At 40.6% G+C, this 21060-nt stretch overlaps 3 protein-coding genes across 3 annotated transcripts; 2 read left to right on the top strand and 1 right to left on the bottom strand.

Annotated features, from left to right (window-relative positions):
* Positions 1-18: 18 nt before the first annotated feature.
* LOC139215711 (type-4 ice-structuring protein LS-12-like) lies at positions 19-2445 on the bottom strand. Its single transcript, XM_070846755.1, has 4 exons — positions 2379-2445; positions 844-912; positions 614-737; positions 19-382 (listed from the first exon to the last, which is right to left on the bottom strand). Exons 2-4 carry the CDS (start codon positions 890-892, stop codon positions 169-171), a joined length of 387 nt encoding a protein of 128 aa, XP_070702856.1. The 5' UTR covers positions 893-912; positions 2379-2445; the 3' UTR covers positions 19-168.
* Positions 2446-7518: 5073 nt separating this feature from the next.
* lix1l (limb and CNS expressed 1 like) lies at positions 7519-13148 on the top strand. The gene is made up of 6 exons (XM_070846704.1): positions 7519-8022; positions 10415-10578; positions 10755-10895; positions 11464-11559; positions 11885-11962; positions 12652-13148. Exons 1-6 carry the CDS (start codon positions 7683-7685, stop codon positions 12901-12903), a joined length of 1071 nt encoding a protein of 356 aa, XP_070702805.1. The 5' UTR covers positions 7519-7682; the 3' UTR covers positions 12904-13148.
* Positions 13149-16634: 3486 nt separating this feature from the next.
* Positions 16635-20493, top strand: sf3b4 (splicing factor 3b, subunit 4). Its single transcript, XM_070846551.1, has 6 exons — positions 16635-16697; positions 17761-17889; positions 18001-18543; positions 19310-19477; positions 19613-19774; positions 20159-20493. The coding sequence occupies exons 1-6, from the start codon at positions 16664-16666 to the stop codon at positions 20326-20328; spliced, it is 1206 nt and encodes a 401-aa protein (XP_070702652.1). The 5' UTR covers positions 16635-16663; the 3' UTR covers positions 20329-20493.
* The last annotated feature ends 567 nt before the right edge of the window (positions 20494-21060 follow it).

Raw genomic sequence — 21060 nt, 5'->3', positions numbered from 1 at the left:
AAAAACATGACACTGAGGTTGTGTTTCAAGTTTTAATTGTGCTTTGGGTCAGAGATAATAAATATCAATGTTGGGGCACTTAAACACATCTCAGGCTGTTGTACAGGCCTGCCATCGCATGCAAGATGGTGGTGCGGTGGCACATTTGCATCGTTTTGGAAGGACAGTTTACTGGCCAATAGCTCTGGCCTGCCCCATCACCCTCTGGAAGAGGTCCTCCACCTGCTTCTGGAACTGCTGGACCATGGGCTGGATCTGAGCCTGCACGTCGGCGGTCAGGGGCTTGATCTGCTGCTCGACGCTGGAGGCGACGGTCCTCAGCTGCTCCTGGAACTGAGCGGCCAGGGGCTCAATCTGGGTTTTCCTGTCCTCGATGAAGGTCCTGTGAGGAACAACATGATGAACCACCACATGGAGAAATCTGGAGCGCACTGCTCGAGTAAATAGTTACATCCCACCACTGTGTTTGCTTGCATTTACTTCACTTAAAAAGAATGAAATCTAATTTAAATTTTAACATGGTCAGCAGCAAGTAGTCTGTAATCATCCTGAACACGAGTCACCACTAAACCCTGCATGAGGAGGTCACAGTGTGGAGTCTCGCTGTACTCACTGAGCCTGGGTTGCCAGGTCCTGGGTACGGATAATCTCAGTCAGGTCCTGGGCGATTTTGGTCTTCATGTCCTCAAAGTACTTGCCAAGCTTTTCAAGATCAGTCACATCTTGTGCAAAGCTTCCTGAGGGTTTCCAAAGTAAAAAAAAAAAGAAAAAGAAAATGAAGTCAATATTTTTTTAAAAACAATGCAATAAACAAGTTTGCTAGTAATTGTGTGAAGGTCATACCTTGTGCCAGAGCGAGCACGACGACGGCGGCGATGAGAGAGAATTTCATGGCTGCTGAGTGTCGGAGACCTTCAAAAACAAAGATTGTTTAATTATGTGTGCCAACATGTTGCTCTCTTCAGTTTTGCTCAGTGTAACCACTGCATCCTGCTCTGCAATTTTGCTTGAGTTCATCTTCAATTGTTTGGGGCAGCAGAGCAGTTCATTTAAACTTTGAAATGTCTAAAACCAAAATGACAGAGATGACAAAGCAGCTGTGAAGCTGTTTCATGATGTTATTTTTCAGATGTTGAGAGCAGGAAGACCTCCTGTTGCCCAATCAGGTGACTCACTGATAAAAGCTGCTCCAGGAAAACCCAAACCTGAGGTAATAAAATAAATATTTTTTAGTCACTGCTTGTTTGTCCAAACCCCACGCGTTACATTGTAAACGGTATCTGGCTTATCAGGGGCGTCCTGGCAACACCTCCAGTAAAACACCAAGAAGTGAACCTTGAGATGTGTGATATGTGTCCTGAGGTCAGGTGGGAGCCTTTATGCTCAAATATCTTTTTTTTTTTCTATATTAACATAAATAAATATATATTAACATTACATAATTTTCCAGCAGCTACACCCAAAGATTTTGTTTTTACTATGAATACATACTTTATAATGTTTTTGACACTTTAAGTAAAGCAACTGTGCCAATAAACATTGTTGGTTTTTATTAAAGGCTTTTTATTTCTACCCATCCACACAAGTGTCTGGTATTTGATTTTTAAAATTAAATTTAAAATCATAAATATATTTTGTACATTGGTTTAGTGTTAATTCAGACTGTGCAGGATATTAGTATAAAGTTAAAAACCAGAGGTATTGTCAGAGGTCACATGTAATCCACATTAGTGTCACAGTTAAATTCACACAGCAGGTGTGAATTCAGATCGAAGAAGCCTGTACCACTGCTTTTCCACGACATGCTGAAAATGTGAAAAGCCTTCAACATGCCCCAGAATGGTTTGCAGTAATGTGAAAAGTAAAGAAAATAGATAAAACTACCAATGCTGCAGATGAACAAAACAAGTGTTGTGTAGTTAAACCTGATTTTATATCATTTTTAGGCCTGTAATTATACGTCTAAGTGCATACAAATATACCAGGGTGGCTTTTTTTTCCTCTCAAGCTTTCTACATTTGTCCTTCTGAGCTGTGTGTGTTGTCCCTTAAGAAACTCTTTGGCAAATGATGAAACGAAACTAAGTAAATGGAAATATTGTTCACAAACTTTTCAATAGGGACATTGAATGTTAGTAGGGATTGTGACAAAACTTTACATGAAAGTGCGACACTGAAAACTAAAAGATCAAAACTTTCAGCAGCAAATCCTACAAGTAGCTGGTTATTAAGTTATACACATATACATATAATATAAATATATAGTTACATTTTGCACTTTAGTCACAATTAGTAGTTTCATGTTTGAAAAGAACTTGTGGAATAGTCTTAGTGTATCAAAAGCCCATTAGAGAATGAGATGAACAGAGGTGGACTGACCTGTACCGCAGGAGGAGTTGGACCGGATGGTGCTTTCCTGCAGGACTCTCACGTCTCTTATAGTCCAGCACGGTGATGCAGTCCTGCGGTGGCGTGAACCTGATTGGACAAGATAAAGAAACAAAACGTTATTGGATGTTTGTTCCGGCGAGGGACTGACGGTGCTGACCCTTGCTGCTCATTGTGCCACCTGGGCAAACTAAACCAAAGTCCACCAGCCCCTCTGCTGACTGTCCAACATGACTGTGAGTCTTATCGTATTGATTAAATGAACCACTTAATCACCGGTAACAGCATCACCGTGATGACAGTGAGGTCACGTTTGGGCGACCTTCTGATAATGCCACATCAGCTTCAGCAGATAACAGACAAGATAACTGCACATGCTGCGGTACGCGGGGGTGAGAGACGTATTCAGGTATTTTACTTACATAAAAATACAATAGTAAAAGTATGAAAATACATTAGCATTGATATATACTTACAGTAGCAAAAGTAAAAGCAGTCATCATCCCACTCCAGAGTCATAGTGGGCCTGTATCCTGTTATTGAACTATAGTTATTGATGCATTCATGTGTTCATCACTTTAATGTGGCAGCTGGTAACGATGGAGCTTCTTTTATTTATTTCATATACTGTATCTTAACCCATAAAATATATCATAATTTATTTGTCTATTTATGATTCTTATTGATAATCTAAATCTGCAAAGTAACCAGTAACAGTACAGCTGTCAAATAAATGTTTTTTTTTTTTTTTTTTAAGTGTAATATGTATTTATTGTCTTTAACGCCTGAAAATGAAATGCAGTAAAAGTATTAAGTGACATAAATGGAAATATTCAAGAAAAACATGAGTCTCTCAAAGTTGTACTAAAGTTACAGTACTTGAGTAAATGTACTGCTGCTGCGTGGCAGTGGTCCATGTGCCTGTTCCAAAGAAAATAAACACTAAATAAAAGAAATGAGTGGCAATCAAATTTAAGTTTTATGTCACTGGAATCCAAGATCACTCCTCTGGGATCACCATGAGGTATCTGAAGCTGCTGATTGGATTACCACAAACATTAGCACAGATATTCACGGCTCATTCATGTCTAAGTACTGATTTCTGCTTACTTGCTATTTATGTCTTGAACTTTAATTGGTTTAAGGTGAATGTCCACCTAAACATCTACGTGGTTATGCCTCCTGTTTTCTTTTGACTTTTCATATTTATTGGTCTTAATTCAATGAACAGATGTAGAAATCACACGATTGAAAGCTATTTCCTACAGAGAAACCAAGACTTTTAGTAACAATGCGGCTCATTTAGCTGTCCTTAGGGGAGAAACCTTCAACACTCATTCATGTGGATGTAAACCTTCTACCTTTGGTTTGTTATTGCTACAAATCTGTTTTTATGGTTGTTGTAAAGTAATTAATTCTCAACTTCACTCCACCCCAGTCAGTAATAGACTAATCAAGACATGGGAATGCAGAGAAAATACCTGAGCAGCGGACATAAACAACACGAGCTGTATAATAAAACTTGAACGACAGTCCTGTGAGTCTAAGTTCATCTGACGGGAAAGCCCGGCACGGGACTTTTAACACTCAGATTTTAACTATAAAGCAAAGATCAAATCCAGATGTGGGAGTGTTTTCAAACAGAGATTATTCTCGCTGTCCACAGTCTGCTCATCACCGGCCTGGACTCCCCTGGTGGAAACAGCTTAGGTTGTTTATGTCTCTCAAAGCCATCCTCTTAAAACAAAAAAAGAGCTCCAGACGTAGAACCATCTTTGCTGCGGTATGCAAGGCATGCGAGGCTGTCGCAGACCTGGATATTATATGAAAACGCTGCAGCAGGGAGAAGTGGTGAGACAGTTTGGTGGAGAAAAACGAGCAGGAAATAGTGCTCATCATACAGACTTCTGCATTTCAGAGTGTTTTGATTTTATTATATTGAAATACATACGCTGTAACTGCTAAATCACATTATTGGGTTAGTTTCTATTGTTGCAGTAACATGTAAGCAGTATTTTCATGTTTTGGCTAGTTGGTGTAAGAAAAAGTCATTTAATCAAACTCTAAGTAAAGGTAGAGAAGTAATATCAGTAAAATGAGCTTAAAGTGACAAAAGTAAGAATAAAAAGAAGTGAGAAGAAATAAGAAAAATGGCCCCTGTGACTGAAATGTTAGTCTACATGACATTATTGGATCAGTATTTTGCTGTTGTAGCTGGTGGAGGTGGAGCCGGTTTGACTTCTTTGTATGTACTGTTAAAGTAGGTGGTTTAGTCCAGAGTTGCGGAGTTGGGCTTCCTTTAATGGGTCACAAGATAAATCCGAGCAGTCATGAGACGATCAACGGGACAGGGGAGGTGAACAAACAAGGTTCTGCTGCGCAAATTTGCATTCACTTTCTGGACTTTTCTCTAATCTTTGCATTTTTTTCTGTGAAATATTGGATCATTTTGCTTCTTTTTGGCTTCACACAGTGATTTAACTGAAACCACCTGAGAGGTTTAGAGGAGAAATGTATTTTTGGTGGAACTACCAACACCTCAGACATCCGAAACATGACAACGGGCCTCAAAAATACATCGTATGTCATAAGATTATCATAATGTGTTTCTATGTAAAATCTCATTCTGAAAAGTAACCTGTAGCTGCCAGGTAAATGTAGTGGAGTAAAAAAACACTATAGTCAACTCTGAAATGTAATTGAGTAAAAGTATAAAGTAGTTTAAAATGGAAAAAAATAAGTACATTCAGTATTTGGGTCAGAGGATCCCTTCTAATAAACTTTAACTTGCTTTGAAGCCTCGTACATTGAAGCCGTACCCATCATGGAACTTGGCGTTGCTAAAACCCTGCTGGGCAGCAAACACGCTGCTGCTTATACAAACTGAGCTTTGGAAAAACGACTGGAGAACATCAACGTCCAAATGCCACTGAGCTGCATAGCTGAGGCTATTAACTGATGTAATGAAATGAGAGCACGCCCTCCAGTGAGCCAAACACTCATTACAATTTAGATATATGACTGTTGATTTTCCTTTCTGATGTGTGTGTGTGTGTGTGTGGGTGTGTTTGTTCGTGTCCTTGTATTACGGACTTAATGGGGTCAGTAAACTGGGAGAACACCCACAGTTTGGGGCCCACAGTGTTTTGTGGGGCCATTTGGATGGACTCCACTGGGAGAGCAACGTTTTCCTGAACTATGTTGTTGTTATTGACAAAACTAAAAGTGTCAAAATATTTCTTTGGTGATGGTTATGGTTAGGGTGAAGGTCTTGGTTAGGGATAGGTTCGTTTTTTTAGTTACAGTATATGGGAATTCCCCACAAAGATAGCGAAGCATAGTGTGTGGGTGTGTTTGAGTATTCTGAAGTAAACAGTGTTAACAGGCGACATCTCAAATAGATGATTTAGACTTTTTGTTTTTGGCTTCCCTCATTCTACTTGAATTTGCTACAAAAAAAAAATAGCTTTTTTGCAAACTCAGCTTGAAAAGAAGACATATTCAAATGCTCCCTTGTTCCCCCTCCACACTCCTCTGGCTTCACACCAGACCACAGAAAGTATGAAAAATTACACAAGTTCCAGAGAGTCATAAAAAACATTTTGGGAGCACAAGAGGAGGTCCCATTTCCTCTTCAGGTCTTTGTTCAGCACAGTGTTGGTGGTCTAATGACTCAAAGTTAAACCCACTCACTTCAAACTTGCACTGTCTGTTTAATTTTCTCAGAGAAGGATCATCATTTTGTTTCGCCCTCTTATGGACTAAACTGAGTTTGTCCGCTTCCAAGTTTTAATCACATGCTCCAGGCTGCAGAGCTGTAAGTAGCCTGTAAGAAACCCACACTGTAGTTGTTCCCTGTTGGTGCCAGAGGAGAACAGAGGAGGCTCAGATTTCCAGTCCTGATATTTCACTGACTTTCCACTGCTGCCTTCAGGTGCTACAGATAATGTCGGAAATATCACAACAGCATGCATATATTCAAACAAACCTCACATTGTGAAGAAAAAATGTAATTAACTGTTGCCCCGGTAAGCAAAATGTGACATTTGAGTAACTGTATTGAAGTGTTACAACTGCAGCACCTTTATGACTGATTTTAAAGGGCACGAACAATCAAATTGTCAATTTCTATTAGTAGTACATAGACTGCAGTAAAAGAGAAATGCATCTGACTCTGTTTGTAGCTGACGCAAATATTTTAAGTCTGTTTTTTACATATCAGGAGCACAAACAAGCATCTATCAGAAATCTGCAAGTAGCTACAAGCTGTACTATTCTGTTATGTAATGTAATTTGCTTGTTTAATCATTTTTTTTAGTGGCACTACATCTTCCACCAGTACCTGGGCGACTTTTTAAAATCCTTCCATCCTGCACAAAACATTAGAAACGCCTTTTAAAGTAATGTAATTCAATCCAACACAACAACATAAAGCCTCATTATTTTAGTTCATTTTTCTGACCAAATATCAATAAAACATTGTGAAAGTATTAGACACTAAAGGTGCACTTAAATAAAATAGTAAAGTCAGTGTCAAGGTCATAGTGAAGGTTACTGTGCCTCAAAGGGGTACACAGTATTCGCAGCATATGACAAAGTCTATATTTTTACACTCAGTTTGGCCAATGGAAACCTTTACACACACACACACACACACACACACACACACACACAGAGGAAAGACAGACATGCAACAGATATGATAACGCATAAACACGGACAGACGTAAGAATAAAACTGCAATATGGAGGAAACACAGTAACATTACGATAAATCAGAGCTGGTTTAAACACAGTAAAGTCACAGTCAGTTTTCTGGGGCGAGGACTGGCCTAAATAATATAACTAGAATATTTGAACAGACCAAACATTATAGCTGAGCAGACCATTCACAAAAATACGGTTGCTGAAAACAAACCCAAAAAAAACAGCACAATAAATTATGAGAAGCTATCATACAAACTCACACCCCTTCACATAAGAACCATACCACATCTATTATGGCCAGACATGCAAAAACACTGGTGTGATTTCCAGAGCAGTAGAATCCGAGGGGTCCCTGAAGGCCTCCGTTGACTGACAGTCCCGCAGCCTAATCCAGAGAGGAGGATGCACAGCAGCGCCGTACTGTGTCTAATGAACATCGGCTGAGTACTTCTTCAGTCTGTGATTGACAAAAGCCTGTAAACACTTTGTCCGTGCAGCCCTCAGAGACCATATCTGAGCCTGAACCCGGATCGGTGGGTCGCTTTAGTTTCCGTCCAGGCCGGAGCTCCGCAGACGTTACGTTGGGACAATGGAATCCAACGTTATCCCGGACAGTGTCCGCCCTCCGCGGCTACAGCCAGGCATCGGCTTCGGCTCTGGACCCACCGGGACCCTCCGCTCCTCTCTCCGGCCCGGGGTTACGGTCCCCATCGCGCCCTTGCTGCCCTCCCCGGCCTCTCTGGCCGCTTCGTCCGGGCCTCCTCCGCCGCCGCCTCCGCTGCAGCTGCACAGCCTGTACGGCGGAGTGGGAGCCGGGCTGGGGCCGGGGGCCGCCGGCCACTGTAACCCGGGGAACCCGGCGGTGCTGAAGGAGGCGGTGGAGGCTGTGGTCCGCAGCTTCGCCAAACACACACAGGGCTATGGCAGAGGTAACACAAATAGAAATAAAACTGTGCTAAATGCGGAGAAAAAGCTGCGTTGAATATGGAGATAATGGTGTTAATGTGGGTCTTATTGTTCAGTAGTTGGGGAGTTTTGAGGAGCTGAGAGCCACTTTTAGCTGCGCCATTTGTTTGGAAGTGGATTAGGAACGGAAATACATGAGCTACACTGTTATAATATTCATGGTTGTTCTCCACAGTGTCAAATATGGCCACTTTATTTGGCTTTATAAGCGACATTTTATGCAGTAATGTTTGTGTGTGGAATTAAAAGTTTCCCTTTGATATTTACATGGCTGTAGTAAACGTGGCTTCAGTCACTTCATTATAGGATTAACTTCCACAGCTCGGGGGGATTACATCTACCAACAATAAGCTATTATACCTAGAAATTAGCCACAGTAAATCCATCTTGTTTTACATTGGACACGGTACAATACTGGTCCTGCAATGTAGACAGTGAAAATGATGAATAGTGGGGGGAACAGGGGCTTTACACTCTGGGAACAGCAAAGATGCACTGAATAAAACTAGGTTATCCACTTTTTTATTGAGCAAAATAGAGTTTATCCATCTTTATAGAGACGGCTAATCCAGACTTTATGTCTAAGTAAGTAGTAGCAGATGGATAATTTCTTGCAATACTATTAATGATGTTCTAAAACATAATGAAATATAATTGATTTGTGCTCATTTAGACTATTTTCCTCATGATAATCACTTGGTTGTCACAGAGCTTTTTTATTTATCACTACAGCACACTAGAAAGAGCTTATTAGACCAAAAGCTGCTCTACTGTTTGCAGTTGGAGCCAATACAAATGTTCCTGTCCTGTGCTAATAGGATTTATTTCTAAAAGACTGTCCCCCAGAGCTCCGACTAACAGCTGTCTCCCCATTCTATCGCATTTAGGCTGCTTAACACCTTCAAACACTGGCAGCACCATAAAGTCGGTGTTATCAGGCCTATATTTTTGTCTTTATGGTGCTCCAATTTTGTGACTTACTCTTGAGGAGAAAAGCGTGTTACGTAAATGATCACATTTTTACAGATGAACTTGTTATATTTAAACATTTGGCAGCAATTATTTTTGCAGGTACCATAATTATACCATTACTAAGGAACCGAACGGCTTTCATTTGCCATAAAAAACACTATTAAGTCAAGTAATTCAGTCAGTGATCATTTATTTGATAGTTTTTCTATTTCCACTTATACCTGCGCTGCATTTGTCAGATATGTTGTGACGGTGGGTTTGAGTCTGCGCCAGCACCATTGTCACATTTCATCCTCCTCTACGTCCCAATATTTCCTGCCTCTTCCTGCTTAATCTTTCAGGAAGTGCTCAAAAACTGATAACAAAACAGACCAAAATCTTATCTTATGTCCTGAACCCTTTGGGCGCTCAAAAATAACTTTGTCAGGGTCTGAATTTGGTTTGTCAAACCTAATTTAGGACGCCTCTCATTTAGGAAAACTAAAATTCAACATATTGCACATCCTTTGTCTCATCATACATCTAGTACTGGCTTATGGTACTTTTTATGGAAGGACACTTATAATAAAGAATCTGTTTTGTAATTTTTTAACAAACTATACTGCAGATACTATCACAGAGAGCTGTTCAAAATACTGAAACTGCTGTTTTCAATAGCACATAAGTTATTACTTCAGAATTGGCAGCCACAATAGCGTTTTACTTGTACACACATTGAGAGCAATAACAAAATGATTTGGATTGCAGTTTAGGGATTTATATATCTGATGGCAGAGGATATTTCAGCTTGTTTACCGAGGCCTCAATAGTCTGCAGCTCTAAAATGTTCTCATCAGGCTCCAACCTCAGGACGACAGCGGGAAGCAGGCTGGCTGTGTTCGCATCAAACAGTGAGAGCTCAGCGGGAAAGAGCTGAGAGGTAACAGAAGTCAAAGAGCCGTGGATAATGTTGGCTGCACTCACGTCTCTCCACAGACCCAAACCCGGATAATTACTCAGTTGCAAATTTTACTGCCTTTTTTTGTTGTTGTTGGGTGGGAATGTAACTTTCTCACATGGGCACAGAAAGTGGAGAGATGAGGGTGTGTTTCTTTAAGCAGCTCCTCTAGCGTGATGCAGAATTTCCTCTAAGCAGCCACCTAAATATTTTCAGGAAAAAACCTCAGGCATCCTTGAGATGACCTTCCCCCCCACCCTTTCCATCTTTGTGTTTAGAGAGGATGTTGCACAGACCACAGAACAGAAACTAATGCCACAAGCTGATCACAAAAGCATTCAGATTTCTAGGAACCAGAGTAGCTTTATATAAATAGGATTAGTTACAAGATAAAGTGTTGATGTATCGCAATGTGACGCAGCTCCTTTTATCTCTGTGCCCTCCAGTGAACGTGGTGGAAGCTCTACAGGAGTTTTGGCAGATGAAGCTGAGCAGAGGGGCCGACCTGCGCAACGGGGCTCTAGTTGTTTATGAGATGGTCCCATCCAACAGCCCTCCATATGTTTGCTATGTTAGCCTCCCCGGAGGCAGCTGCTTCGGGAGTTTCCAGGTAATATTTCTGCAATCAGAGACATCAATGCACGTGCTTTGTTTTGAAGGAACCCTTCATACTGTACGATTAATATAAGAAAAATGTAGGCTTCAAGTACCATGTGACAAGTTTGTAACCACAACATACCAAAAATGGCAGCAAGATAATGAATTGTTTTCTTCTTTGTTTGACAGTTCTGTCCCACCAAAGCAGAGGCAAGACGCAGCGCTGCCAAGATAGCCCTGATGAACTCTGTTTTCAATGAACATCCCTCTCGTCGCATCACAGACGACTTCATTGAGAAGAGCGTCAGTGAGGCCCTGGCCTCCTTCAATGTATGTAATAAATGACAGTATTACAGAATGTGCTTTAGTCTTAAAGTCACAGTATGCCCGTATCATGTCACCACACTGACAAAAACATAAAAAGAAAAGGATCCATGTGTAAGATACTTGTGCAAGTATGTATATGTAGTGCAGTTAAATACATGCATGAGGATATTTGCTGTACAGTACATAATGCAAAGGAAATTAAGGAAGATAAGATAAGAGATATAAGACATTTACAGTGTTACAGCAGCAAGTGAATAGCAAAAGTAGAAAAAACTGTTAGTCAGTGATATAAACATAAAAATATGTACAGTTTAAACAAGAGGTATAAGTATAAAATAGGGACAATGTACAAAGTGGGGAACATAAAAAAGGCGATAATATAAAAAGTATTGCCTCCTAAAATCACTTTAGCCAAAGTGGCTTCTGCTTAAGATGTACCACAAAACAACTACTTGTTCTCCTTGTTCACATCCTCATTATTTTCTCATCATTATATTTTACCCAAAACTCCAGTGTCAAGCTGTTGTCTGGGCCATAGCAGACATTAACCAGTTGTCGTTGTTTTTTACAGGGAAACAGAGAAGAAGCCGACAATCCCAACACAGGAATCGGGGCATTTCGCTTCATGCTTGAATCCAACAAAGGAAAATCCATGCTGGAGTTTCAGGTGCATAAGCTTCAGGAATGTTGTGTGAACTTCAAATAAGTTGTGTTTTATGCTTTTCAAATGCACCAGGATAGTGTGACAGTAGCATCAGCAAGGTCTGAGCCAGGTGATGTAGATATTTTTGCGTACATTGAGCTCAACTAACGGAAAGAGACAAAATACATGCTTTTAAGCGGATTTCTGGTTCTTATTCCTATGCTTAATCGGAAACAGGAAGTCTAAAGGAAGCATGCATGGTTTGCACTCCTGAATTGCTACATATGGACTATTCTGAAGTGAGTTTGATCCCTTATTGCTGCTGACTTTCTCTGTGTTTGTGTTTCAGGAGCTGATGACTGTGTTCCAGCTGCTGCACTGGAACGGAAGTCTCAAAGCCATGAGGGAGCGACAGTGTTCCCGACAGGTACTGTATGGTAGTCATTCAGCTCACAGATGGCTTCAGTTATCCAAGCACAGTAGTAGTTTTCACCGCTTTCCATCAAGTTTCCTAAACAAAGCATCATATCTTTCCCTACATGGTATGACCGGTCCAGACAGATTAAACATTTTTTTTCTTCCACACTGCGAAAGAAAGAGAGCTGGGAAATAAGGTCATGAATTATGACACTGTCTACCTCAAAGGTGGATTTGAGAAATGATATCTAGTTGCGTTACAGTTTATCCTCTTGGTTGTACATGTGAAGCACATCTGATACCTCGACTCGATATCAAATACAGATCCAATACCTGTGCTCACATTAGAAATCGTTACACACTGCCTGGAATTCAGTGGGATCAATGTTATGTGAGGCAACATGAGGCCAAAGACTGCTGTGGGGCTAAAAACTGACTTGGCTGCCCGCTGTGACTAAATTAATGTAACTGATAGCTGAGACACTGAAGAACTAACTGTATTTAATGTGGACTGATCGTGTCTGGCAGATACCTAATCTTCTCATTAAGATCAGTATCTCCGCGAACATTTTTACCAATTAAAATGGGAAATGCTGCTTTATATCTTTCACCTTCCATCTTTCACCTTTTGACAGACGTCTCATTAGATCACGAGCTGGCAGGACCGCTCTCACATCACCCCACTTGTTTTCTGTGCAGGAGGTGCTGGCTCACTATTCCCACCGGGCTCTGGATGATGACATGCGCACTCAGATGGCTGCCGACTGGGTGAACCGAGAACAGAGCGTAGCGAACACTATTGCGCAGGAGTTGGCGTCGACGGAGCGGGAACTGGAGGATGCCAGGCTGGCGGGCAGAGAACTGCGTTTTTATAAAGAGAAGAAAGACATCCTGATGTTAGCCGTGGGCCAACTCAATGCAGCCAACACTGCCACCCTGCCCTCGCACTAAACCTGCCGTCCATTGTGGAAACATGCCTTCACGCTCTGTAGGATTCCCGGTAACAGTATTGATCACTTCATAGATATAAAGGTGATGTCGTCTGAACTTTTAGGTTTTGTATGTTGTGTTTTTGTTATGAGGACCAGGTAATCAGGCCTTGACTTACAGAATGCACGTTCGTCCAGAAAACAAACACTTGCCACTATAGCCGTTACCTCTTTGTGCCTAGTGACTACAGGATAACAGTGCTTTTTTTTTTTACACCTGTAAACGTGCTTGGCATAGCAGCTGACTGAGGTTTACATGTTTTTTTTAATATTATTTCATATTATACTTACTCAAAGTAGACCTCCAGAGACAAAAGCTGCCTTTCATCAGTGAATGTACGGGACATACATTAATATGACCCATCAAACCAAACATATTTGATCACAGTATGGATAATTTTGATGTTTGTTTCATTCATGTTTTGGGTGTATTTACTTGCATATATTGTTTTTAACTCGGGCAAGTGAAGGTAGTAAAATGTATGGGTCTTAAAACCTTGATGGCAAGTACCCTGTGACTGTTAATAATCAGAATATTTCTGAAATATCACCACAAAAATAGCAAAAACAGTAAAGGGACAAAAGATCCCACATATGATATCCATGATATTTCCATGTTAAATATGTGGAAACCGCATCATCCAATGATACCAGATTTCAACTAAGCATTGAAATGTACTCATTGGCTCATATAATAATTTGAGGGTACTTTGCAAAAATGTCAGCAGGTGACTGACGGCTCTGACAGCAGCTCAGGTTTTTTGAAAAATCAGATAGTGAACCATCGCTATGTTTTCTTTTTTCTTTTGGCTAATGGAGGCTTTGGACAACTATTTTAGTTATCATTCTATGCTTGGTGAACATGACACTAGCTGAATGTATATTCTCAGTGTGCTATCAACTAAAGGATCTGCAAGGCGATGCTGTTTAACATTTAGACACATGAATTACTCTTGTGATACAGATTGTGCACGTCCTGTGTTTCATCTAGAAGAAACAACCACACAGTGGTGATCGGAGGTAAAATGTGAAGGCCAAAAAACCAAGTTCTTTTGTTAAAATGAAATTTGGGGGTTTTAATGAGCTGATTCATCATGTGTGAGTCATCGCGGTCAACACAAAACAGTACCAGCACTTGTGGTTTATGTTTTTGATACTGGAAGCAGAATTTGTTTGTTAGCAGTGCTAGTGTTTGTCCATGGGCTAAATTCAATGTATGTAACTCACTTATCACCTTTCAAATATTTCATATGTTGAAGGGCTTGATTTCGTTTATACTGTAAATGTGATATCTTTATTTTTCTGTACCTATCTAAAATGTATTGAATACATCATAAGGACGAAGGCATTTCAGTGAGTAGCCTTTTTAAGACCCCATCAAATGGAATTGAGAGTTTAATTGATAATGTGCGGCTCTGGTTGGGGAGACGTGTGTTAGCAGCGAACGATGCAAGTTAATCAGCAGGAGGCCTCGTCTCGCTGCTGAATGCTGGATTGTCAACAGCAGAAACCGATTAGACCAAGTTTGAGGAGACGGCAAATAGAAAACAAAGACACACAGATGGAGTCATTAAAACCAGAACCAACTTTGTTATTTTATTGCTGGGATCATTGTGCCTTTATGGAACTGGTAACCAGCAACAGTTCGACAAAAACTCAAGTTTAATTTCATTTAATGAGGTCTTTAAAGGACATTCCACTCTGCTTTTACAACATTTTTTGTCATTTCATGTAAATGTAAAATTATAGATGACATGCTATATTACTGTTACAGTATCTTAAAGGAATAGTTCAACATTAAGGGGAAATTATTCACCTTTTGGCAGAGAGTTAAATTCTAAGATCGATGCCTCTCTCACATTTGTGGATTAAATATAAGGCTGCAGCCAGTACTGACTGCTGGCTAGTTTAGCTTAGCATAAAGACAGGAAATAGCTAGCTTGGCTCTGTCCAAAGGTAATAAAATCTGCCTCCAGCTCTCCTAAAGCTCACGACTTAACATGCTATATCTCATTTGTTTAATCTGTACATTGAGATTCCACAAAAATTACATACGATAATGCAATAAAGTGCAACCAGTGCCAAAGTGCAAAAACAGTGACCTTCCTCATTTGTTTTTGGTCAGGACCAGCAACTTCCTGGAGTTTCTGCTGGTTGCCTGGCAACAGCTGCGAACCAAGAAATAATGTGGCTAATCAAACCAACCTGTTGCTATTCACAGTACAGATATGGTGGTGTGGTATCAATCTTTTCATCCAACTCTTCACCAATTATTTCTCAAAATGTCGAACTATTCCTTAAATGTGTTACATGACATTAGATTATGAAGAATTTATCAAAGTTTACTACCTTTGCTATACATTTATAATCGTTTTATATTGTTTGTTTGGTACTCAGCTTGCAAAATATTTGTGCAACATAAGTAAGAAAATGTTTCTAAGTGATTTCGTCTTCTTGGCAAAGACCCTGCATCTCTCTTCAGTAGATATTTGAACACTTTGACCTCACAATTCTGCAGCTTGAATCCAACTACCTTAATCTCACATTTTCATTTTCATCTCTGTATTGTCCAGAATCTCACCTGCAGATTTGTTTTCTGAAATCATCAGTGATCATATTGTCCCTTAAAGCATAAACCAAGTCTGGTTTAAACACATACTGTCCTTCCAGAGTGCAGGACGATATGTTTTACTGCTGAAATGTAATTAATAAGAAAAACTCCACAAGTACTTAAATGAATTGATTACATGAATAAGGCTGGATGAATTGTGTGTTTTTGCATTTTTCTCCTGATTTAGATGCTTATTATATGTGTGATTTTTGACCACAAGCCATTAATCCCCGAGCTCTAATGCCTTTGACCTTCCTTTGTGATCATTATCAATGGACGCTTTTTTAAACAATATATTTTTTTTGCTGTCTATTTTCTAAAAAAAAAAACATGGGCTTTTCATCTGGTTTTTGGTGCATGATGTGTTGATTAAGTTTTGTTTTTATATGTTTCATATTCTATACAGTATTGTTTTATAAAAGTGTTTCTCAAGGCCCTTATTGTATGTATTTTCTATGAGCATTTTGTATTCCATGTTTATACTTTTAGTAGATTTATATGATGTAATAAATTGGCTCATTCAAATGTTTATTGGTTTATTTTACTGGTTAGTATGCAAGAAAAGGAGCTTTTCACAAACATTTTTGTAATTTATTCATTGCGTGTAGTGTTCATATGAACAATTTGTCCAATCACATTTAACTCTAACTGTGGATGGATTGAAATAGATTGAAAATCTTTGTTATTGATCTAGGCATACATGTTAATATCATGACTGCACATTAATTATAATTTGCTATATCTTATATTTTAATAGCTAATTTGCTACTCCTGTTGCTGGTTAGACTTTTGAATTCAGGTTCAAGCCGTTAAACTAAACTGAACTAAATGGATTCATCAGATTCAAAACATTGTGAACTTTGTGAAATTGTGAAATTGTCTCCACATGTGGGTTAAATGATTGTTGTGGCCGTGCAGTTGGTGGCCGTGCAGTTGACGTGAGTGTCAATTTTTATTTTCAAAAACAGATAAACAACATTCTTAATCAAAAATATTTATCATCAGTTTGATCGCTTTTCCCCGGAGTTATTTTATACTTCCGTTTCCGCCACATTGACCGGAAGAGGCGGGGCTTCGCCTGAAGACGCTTGCCCTGCGTTGTTCATTCAACATGGCAGCGGGACCAATTTCTGAAAGAAACCAAGGTAACTGCATCGTTAAAATTGCTGTTTCAGTCTTTTTGTTTCAGTCATTTATTGAAATGATTGCTGGTCAGACCTGAGACTGCTCATGTTGTGTTTATAACTTCGTATAACCACCAGGTTTGCAGTAAACAACCGGTCGATCACATGGAAGTGGTCTGTAGTTGTTAGCTTGACTTGCCCGCTAATTTAACCATTCGGTTTAATTATATTTTCTTAAATTTCATTTATTTGTTGCTATATGATAACCTATGTGTAGCGTTCATTTTTACAGAGTGATTTAAGCGTGGCGGCTGTCGTTAACACTTTAAAAGCAGTGGTAACTACGTCCAGTTGGCTAATAGCTAACGTTAGCCTAGCAAGCTAACTTACTACAGAGTCTGCGTCGACCATTGAGAAATCGTTCCCACATTGTTTCTCATAATTCTCGACATTTCGCGTGATTTTACACCGCATTTGACAAGCTGAAGATGGAGAATATGACCTGTAGAACATACATTTTATAAGTTTGAATTAGAACAGTGAATGGAAATGCATGTTGAAGAGAATCAGCATTGTTAATTGAGATTAATTTTTTCTGAGTGTACAGGGGCTGAAAGTAGCCCAGTGGTTCAAGCCTTGTTTGTCTGATGCACCCCTCTCCCAGCCCTGTAAGATGAACTCAAGTATCCGTTCAGTGACCTGTTCACTTTGAACTGGATGCTAAATCAACCATTTGTACCAAACTTTTAGCTCACTGTTTGGACTTGTTAAGTATTCTCGCACTTTCAATCACAACAAACCTCAGGTGTCACAACAGACTAAGTATGCAGATATATATTCTTCTGATTAGGAACCACTGGAGTTGCCAACCAAGTTTTAACCACCAGATAAACTGTATCCCCATGCTTCATTAATTATCCTACAAAATGTAAAGGATAATTATCAATATCCACCCTCAGACATTAAAGAGAAGAATTTAAGATATTTCATTTGAAATGAAAGAGGAGAGTTTGGTCGAATTTGTGGATCTCTATAAGATGTTTTCCATGTAAAGTTTATCATTGATTCTTATTTATATTTTCAGACGCCACCGTGTATGTTGGTGGCTTGGATGAGAAGGTCTCAGAGCCGTTACTATGGGAGCTTTTCCTGCAGGCTGGTCCTGTGGTCAACACACACATGCCCAAAGACAGGGTCACTGGCCAACATCAAGGTGAGTAGAAAATGCTGATCACTGTTTCCCAAAGCACAAACTGACTAGTCTGAATTTATTTTTCAGATTAATGAAACAATCATGGAGCTCATCATTTTCTCTTCCTCACAGGTTATGGCTTTGTGGAGTTCCTTAGTGAAGAGGATGCTGACTACGCCATCAAAATCATGAATATGATAAAGCTCTATGGCAAACCAATTCGAGTTAATAAAGCCTCTGCACACAACAAAAACCTGGACGTGGGTGCTAACATCTTCATTGGAAATCTGGACCCAGAGATCGATGAGAAACTGCTCTATGACACATTCAGTGCCTTTGGCGTGATCCTCCAGACGCCCAAAATCATGCGAGACCCAGACACCGGCAACTCCAAGGGTTACGCTTTCATCAATTTCGCAAGCTTTGATGCATCAGATGCGGCCATTGAGGCCATGAACGGCCAGTACCTCTGTAACAGGCCCATCACAGTGTCCTACGCCTTCAAGAAGGATTCCAAAGGAGAGCGACATGGCTCGGCCGCAGAGCGACTCCTGGCAGCACAGAACCCTCTCTCACAGGCAGACAGGCCACATCAGCTGTTTGCAGACGCTCCACCGCCACCGAGTGCTCCGACACCGGTCCTAACTGCACTGGGATCTGGGATGCCCATGCCAGGTATGGCTGAATTACTGTGGTTACACAGTATAGAAAAATATTGTTCTGTGGCTCGTCTTTTCAATCGTACACTGTAAGAACAAGCTCAACCACTATTCATCAGCAGATGTGGAAAAATCTCATTAACAGTTTGATTAGATTGTGAGTACAAGTCACATGCTTACAGAGAACATAATTGTGTATATTTTTTATAGTTTGACATGCTAGCAAAATGGCAATTATGCTGCTAGCTCTGTTAACTCTTATATTTCCCTTTTTCATTAATACCTGATTTAAAACATGAAAATTGTAGCTACAAACTCACCACTGATGTAAAAATCTTCTACATGCAAATTCTTTATGCCATGATGCAAAGACCCTTGCTGGCACCAACAGTCTATTTTTTTAGATCTCTAGTTTTTGTTTCTTAAAGTCAGTGCTAAGTAGTCAGTGTTGTTTTTAAGTCAAATTCCATATACTGTACAGCAGCTGCCTCTAATTAATGGTTATAGATTGAGTAGTTGAATGTGGACAGTGCCATGAGGGTAGACAACAGGTTTTATTACCAGTAACAAGGTGAAGTAGATTCCTGTAGGTGATGATGAGATCGATTTGATTTAATCTCGAATGACGTCTGTTAATAAAAGTGCATATGATTGCTGACAAATGAGCCCCATTTATGAGATACTTAAAATAATTATAACAAAAATTAGAACAGTGGCTACTGACTTTGTGTGCTAATAGAATATGAAATGACAACTTGTAAATACAACTTGTGTGTGTGCAGGCATGCCACCTCCTGGTTTCCCCCCTGTTCCTCCGCCTGGATCGATGCCCCCTTCAATGCCCCCTTCAATGCCCATGCCCCCAAATGCGGGAGCGCCAGGCCCACAGGGTGGCGGTGGTGGGCCCCCACCTGGACCACCACCCTTCCCTCCCGGCAGCATGCATCCAGGTAATCGTTTGTTAAAGATTGAAATGTTTCCACAGTGGCTGCAAGTGGGAAGTTTTGCAAAAATATATCATTAACGTTTGAACATATGTAATGAAATTCTGTAATGGATGTGAGACTAATGTTTCTGGTACACAGGTATGCCTCAGATGCCCATGCCCCCTCCTGCTCCTCCGGGCATGGTGCCTCCACCTCCTGCTCCACCAGGATCAAATCAGTCACGGGCACCGCCACCCCCTGGCATGCCCCCGCCCCCGCCTATGGGCATGCCACCCAGAGCACCGTATGGACCTCCCATGGGTAAGCCCTGCTGCGCCTCCTCGAATCTTTGCTGTCACAGAAAAATCTCTTCGGCTTACAGACATGACCTCTGTCGCTTGAAGGGAAATGCCTGAAAGCAGTGCCATCTGCAGAAGAGCAATCAGTAGCCTCAAATCTACATATCTGTGTTATGCAAATAAAATAGATTTAATGATTTGTAGCATTGACACATATCCACGTTGTCATGGCTACACTGACAAATTAGCCACTACAAACAGGCCTGGTATTGGTAAACTAAATTGTATTGAGGGGCTGTCAAAGTGCAATGAATTTTTAAAGGACCTTCACCATCGTCTTGTTTAAAATGCGGACTTACTGTAGCGAACTTTTGGCACATAAACAAAATTTCCTCCTCTTCCTCAGGTCCACCTGTGCCTCCAGGTATGAGAGGGCCTCCTCCCATGCCTCCACCTGGCTACGGTGCCGGCCCTCCTCGACCCCCACCCTTCGGCTTTCAGAGAGGACCCCCAATGCCTCCGAGGCCCCCCGGTGTCCCGCCCCGTGCTCCCATGAGGGCGCCAATGCCGCCATAATCCATCTCAGACGGCAGAAACTGGCCCTCATTTTGTCCCATTTTTTAAAAAACATCTTAAGATCCACCCGAGTTTGTAACAGTGAGAATAATTTAACCACCTGTTTGTATTTTTTTTGGTCATTGTACAGATGAAGACCTTTGACAAATAAAATTTTTAGTACAAGTTTTGGTACATTAGTAAATGTTTTTTTTTTTCTTTCTCGCCCACAAATATCAATTCACCATTTTTAGCAACGTAGCTCAAAAAGGGTGATGAGGGGTGTAACCAGCTGTTTGGCTGCACAGTCTACAAAGTGTGTGTAGAATGTGTTGCAGGCTTTTGTATCATAAACAGAAAGCAGTGAGGAAGTTAGCTCGTCCTCAAAGTTTCCACCAAATCTCCAGGAGCTGGGGCTCTGACTGCACATTTCACCGCTCCACAGCTGTGTGTGTGTGTGTGTGTGACACAAATGGACACTAAATCAGATGTCCACAGAGAAATTGTATTTGAAGTAGATGACATCACAGTGTCCGTGAGGAAAGCTCACGTTTCTTCAGTAGCAGGTCCTGATGCTGCAGAAGGGGATCAAGAATATGGCAAGTGGTTGGCATGGCAACAGGAGTCAGGTGTGCCTGCACGTGTGTGTTGTCTGTGCACACAATTTGATATTCATGTGAACAGACAATCACTAATTTGTAAAAAAAACAGATGGTTGAAAATAATGTGCGCATGCGTGCGAGGATGTGTTTC

This window comes from Pempheris klunzingeri, chromosome 16, assembly GCF_042242105.1.
Source record: "Pempheris klunzingeri isolate RE-2024b chromosome 16, fPemKlu1.hap1, whole genome shotgun sequence".
NCBI classification, from domain to species: Eukaryota; Metazoa; Chordata; class Actinopteri; order Acropomatiformes; family Pempheridae; genus Pempheris; species Pempheris klunzingeri.
Note: the sequence above shows the minus strand (reverse complement) of the source record. Positions and strands in the feature narration are given on the sequence as shown.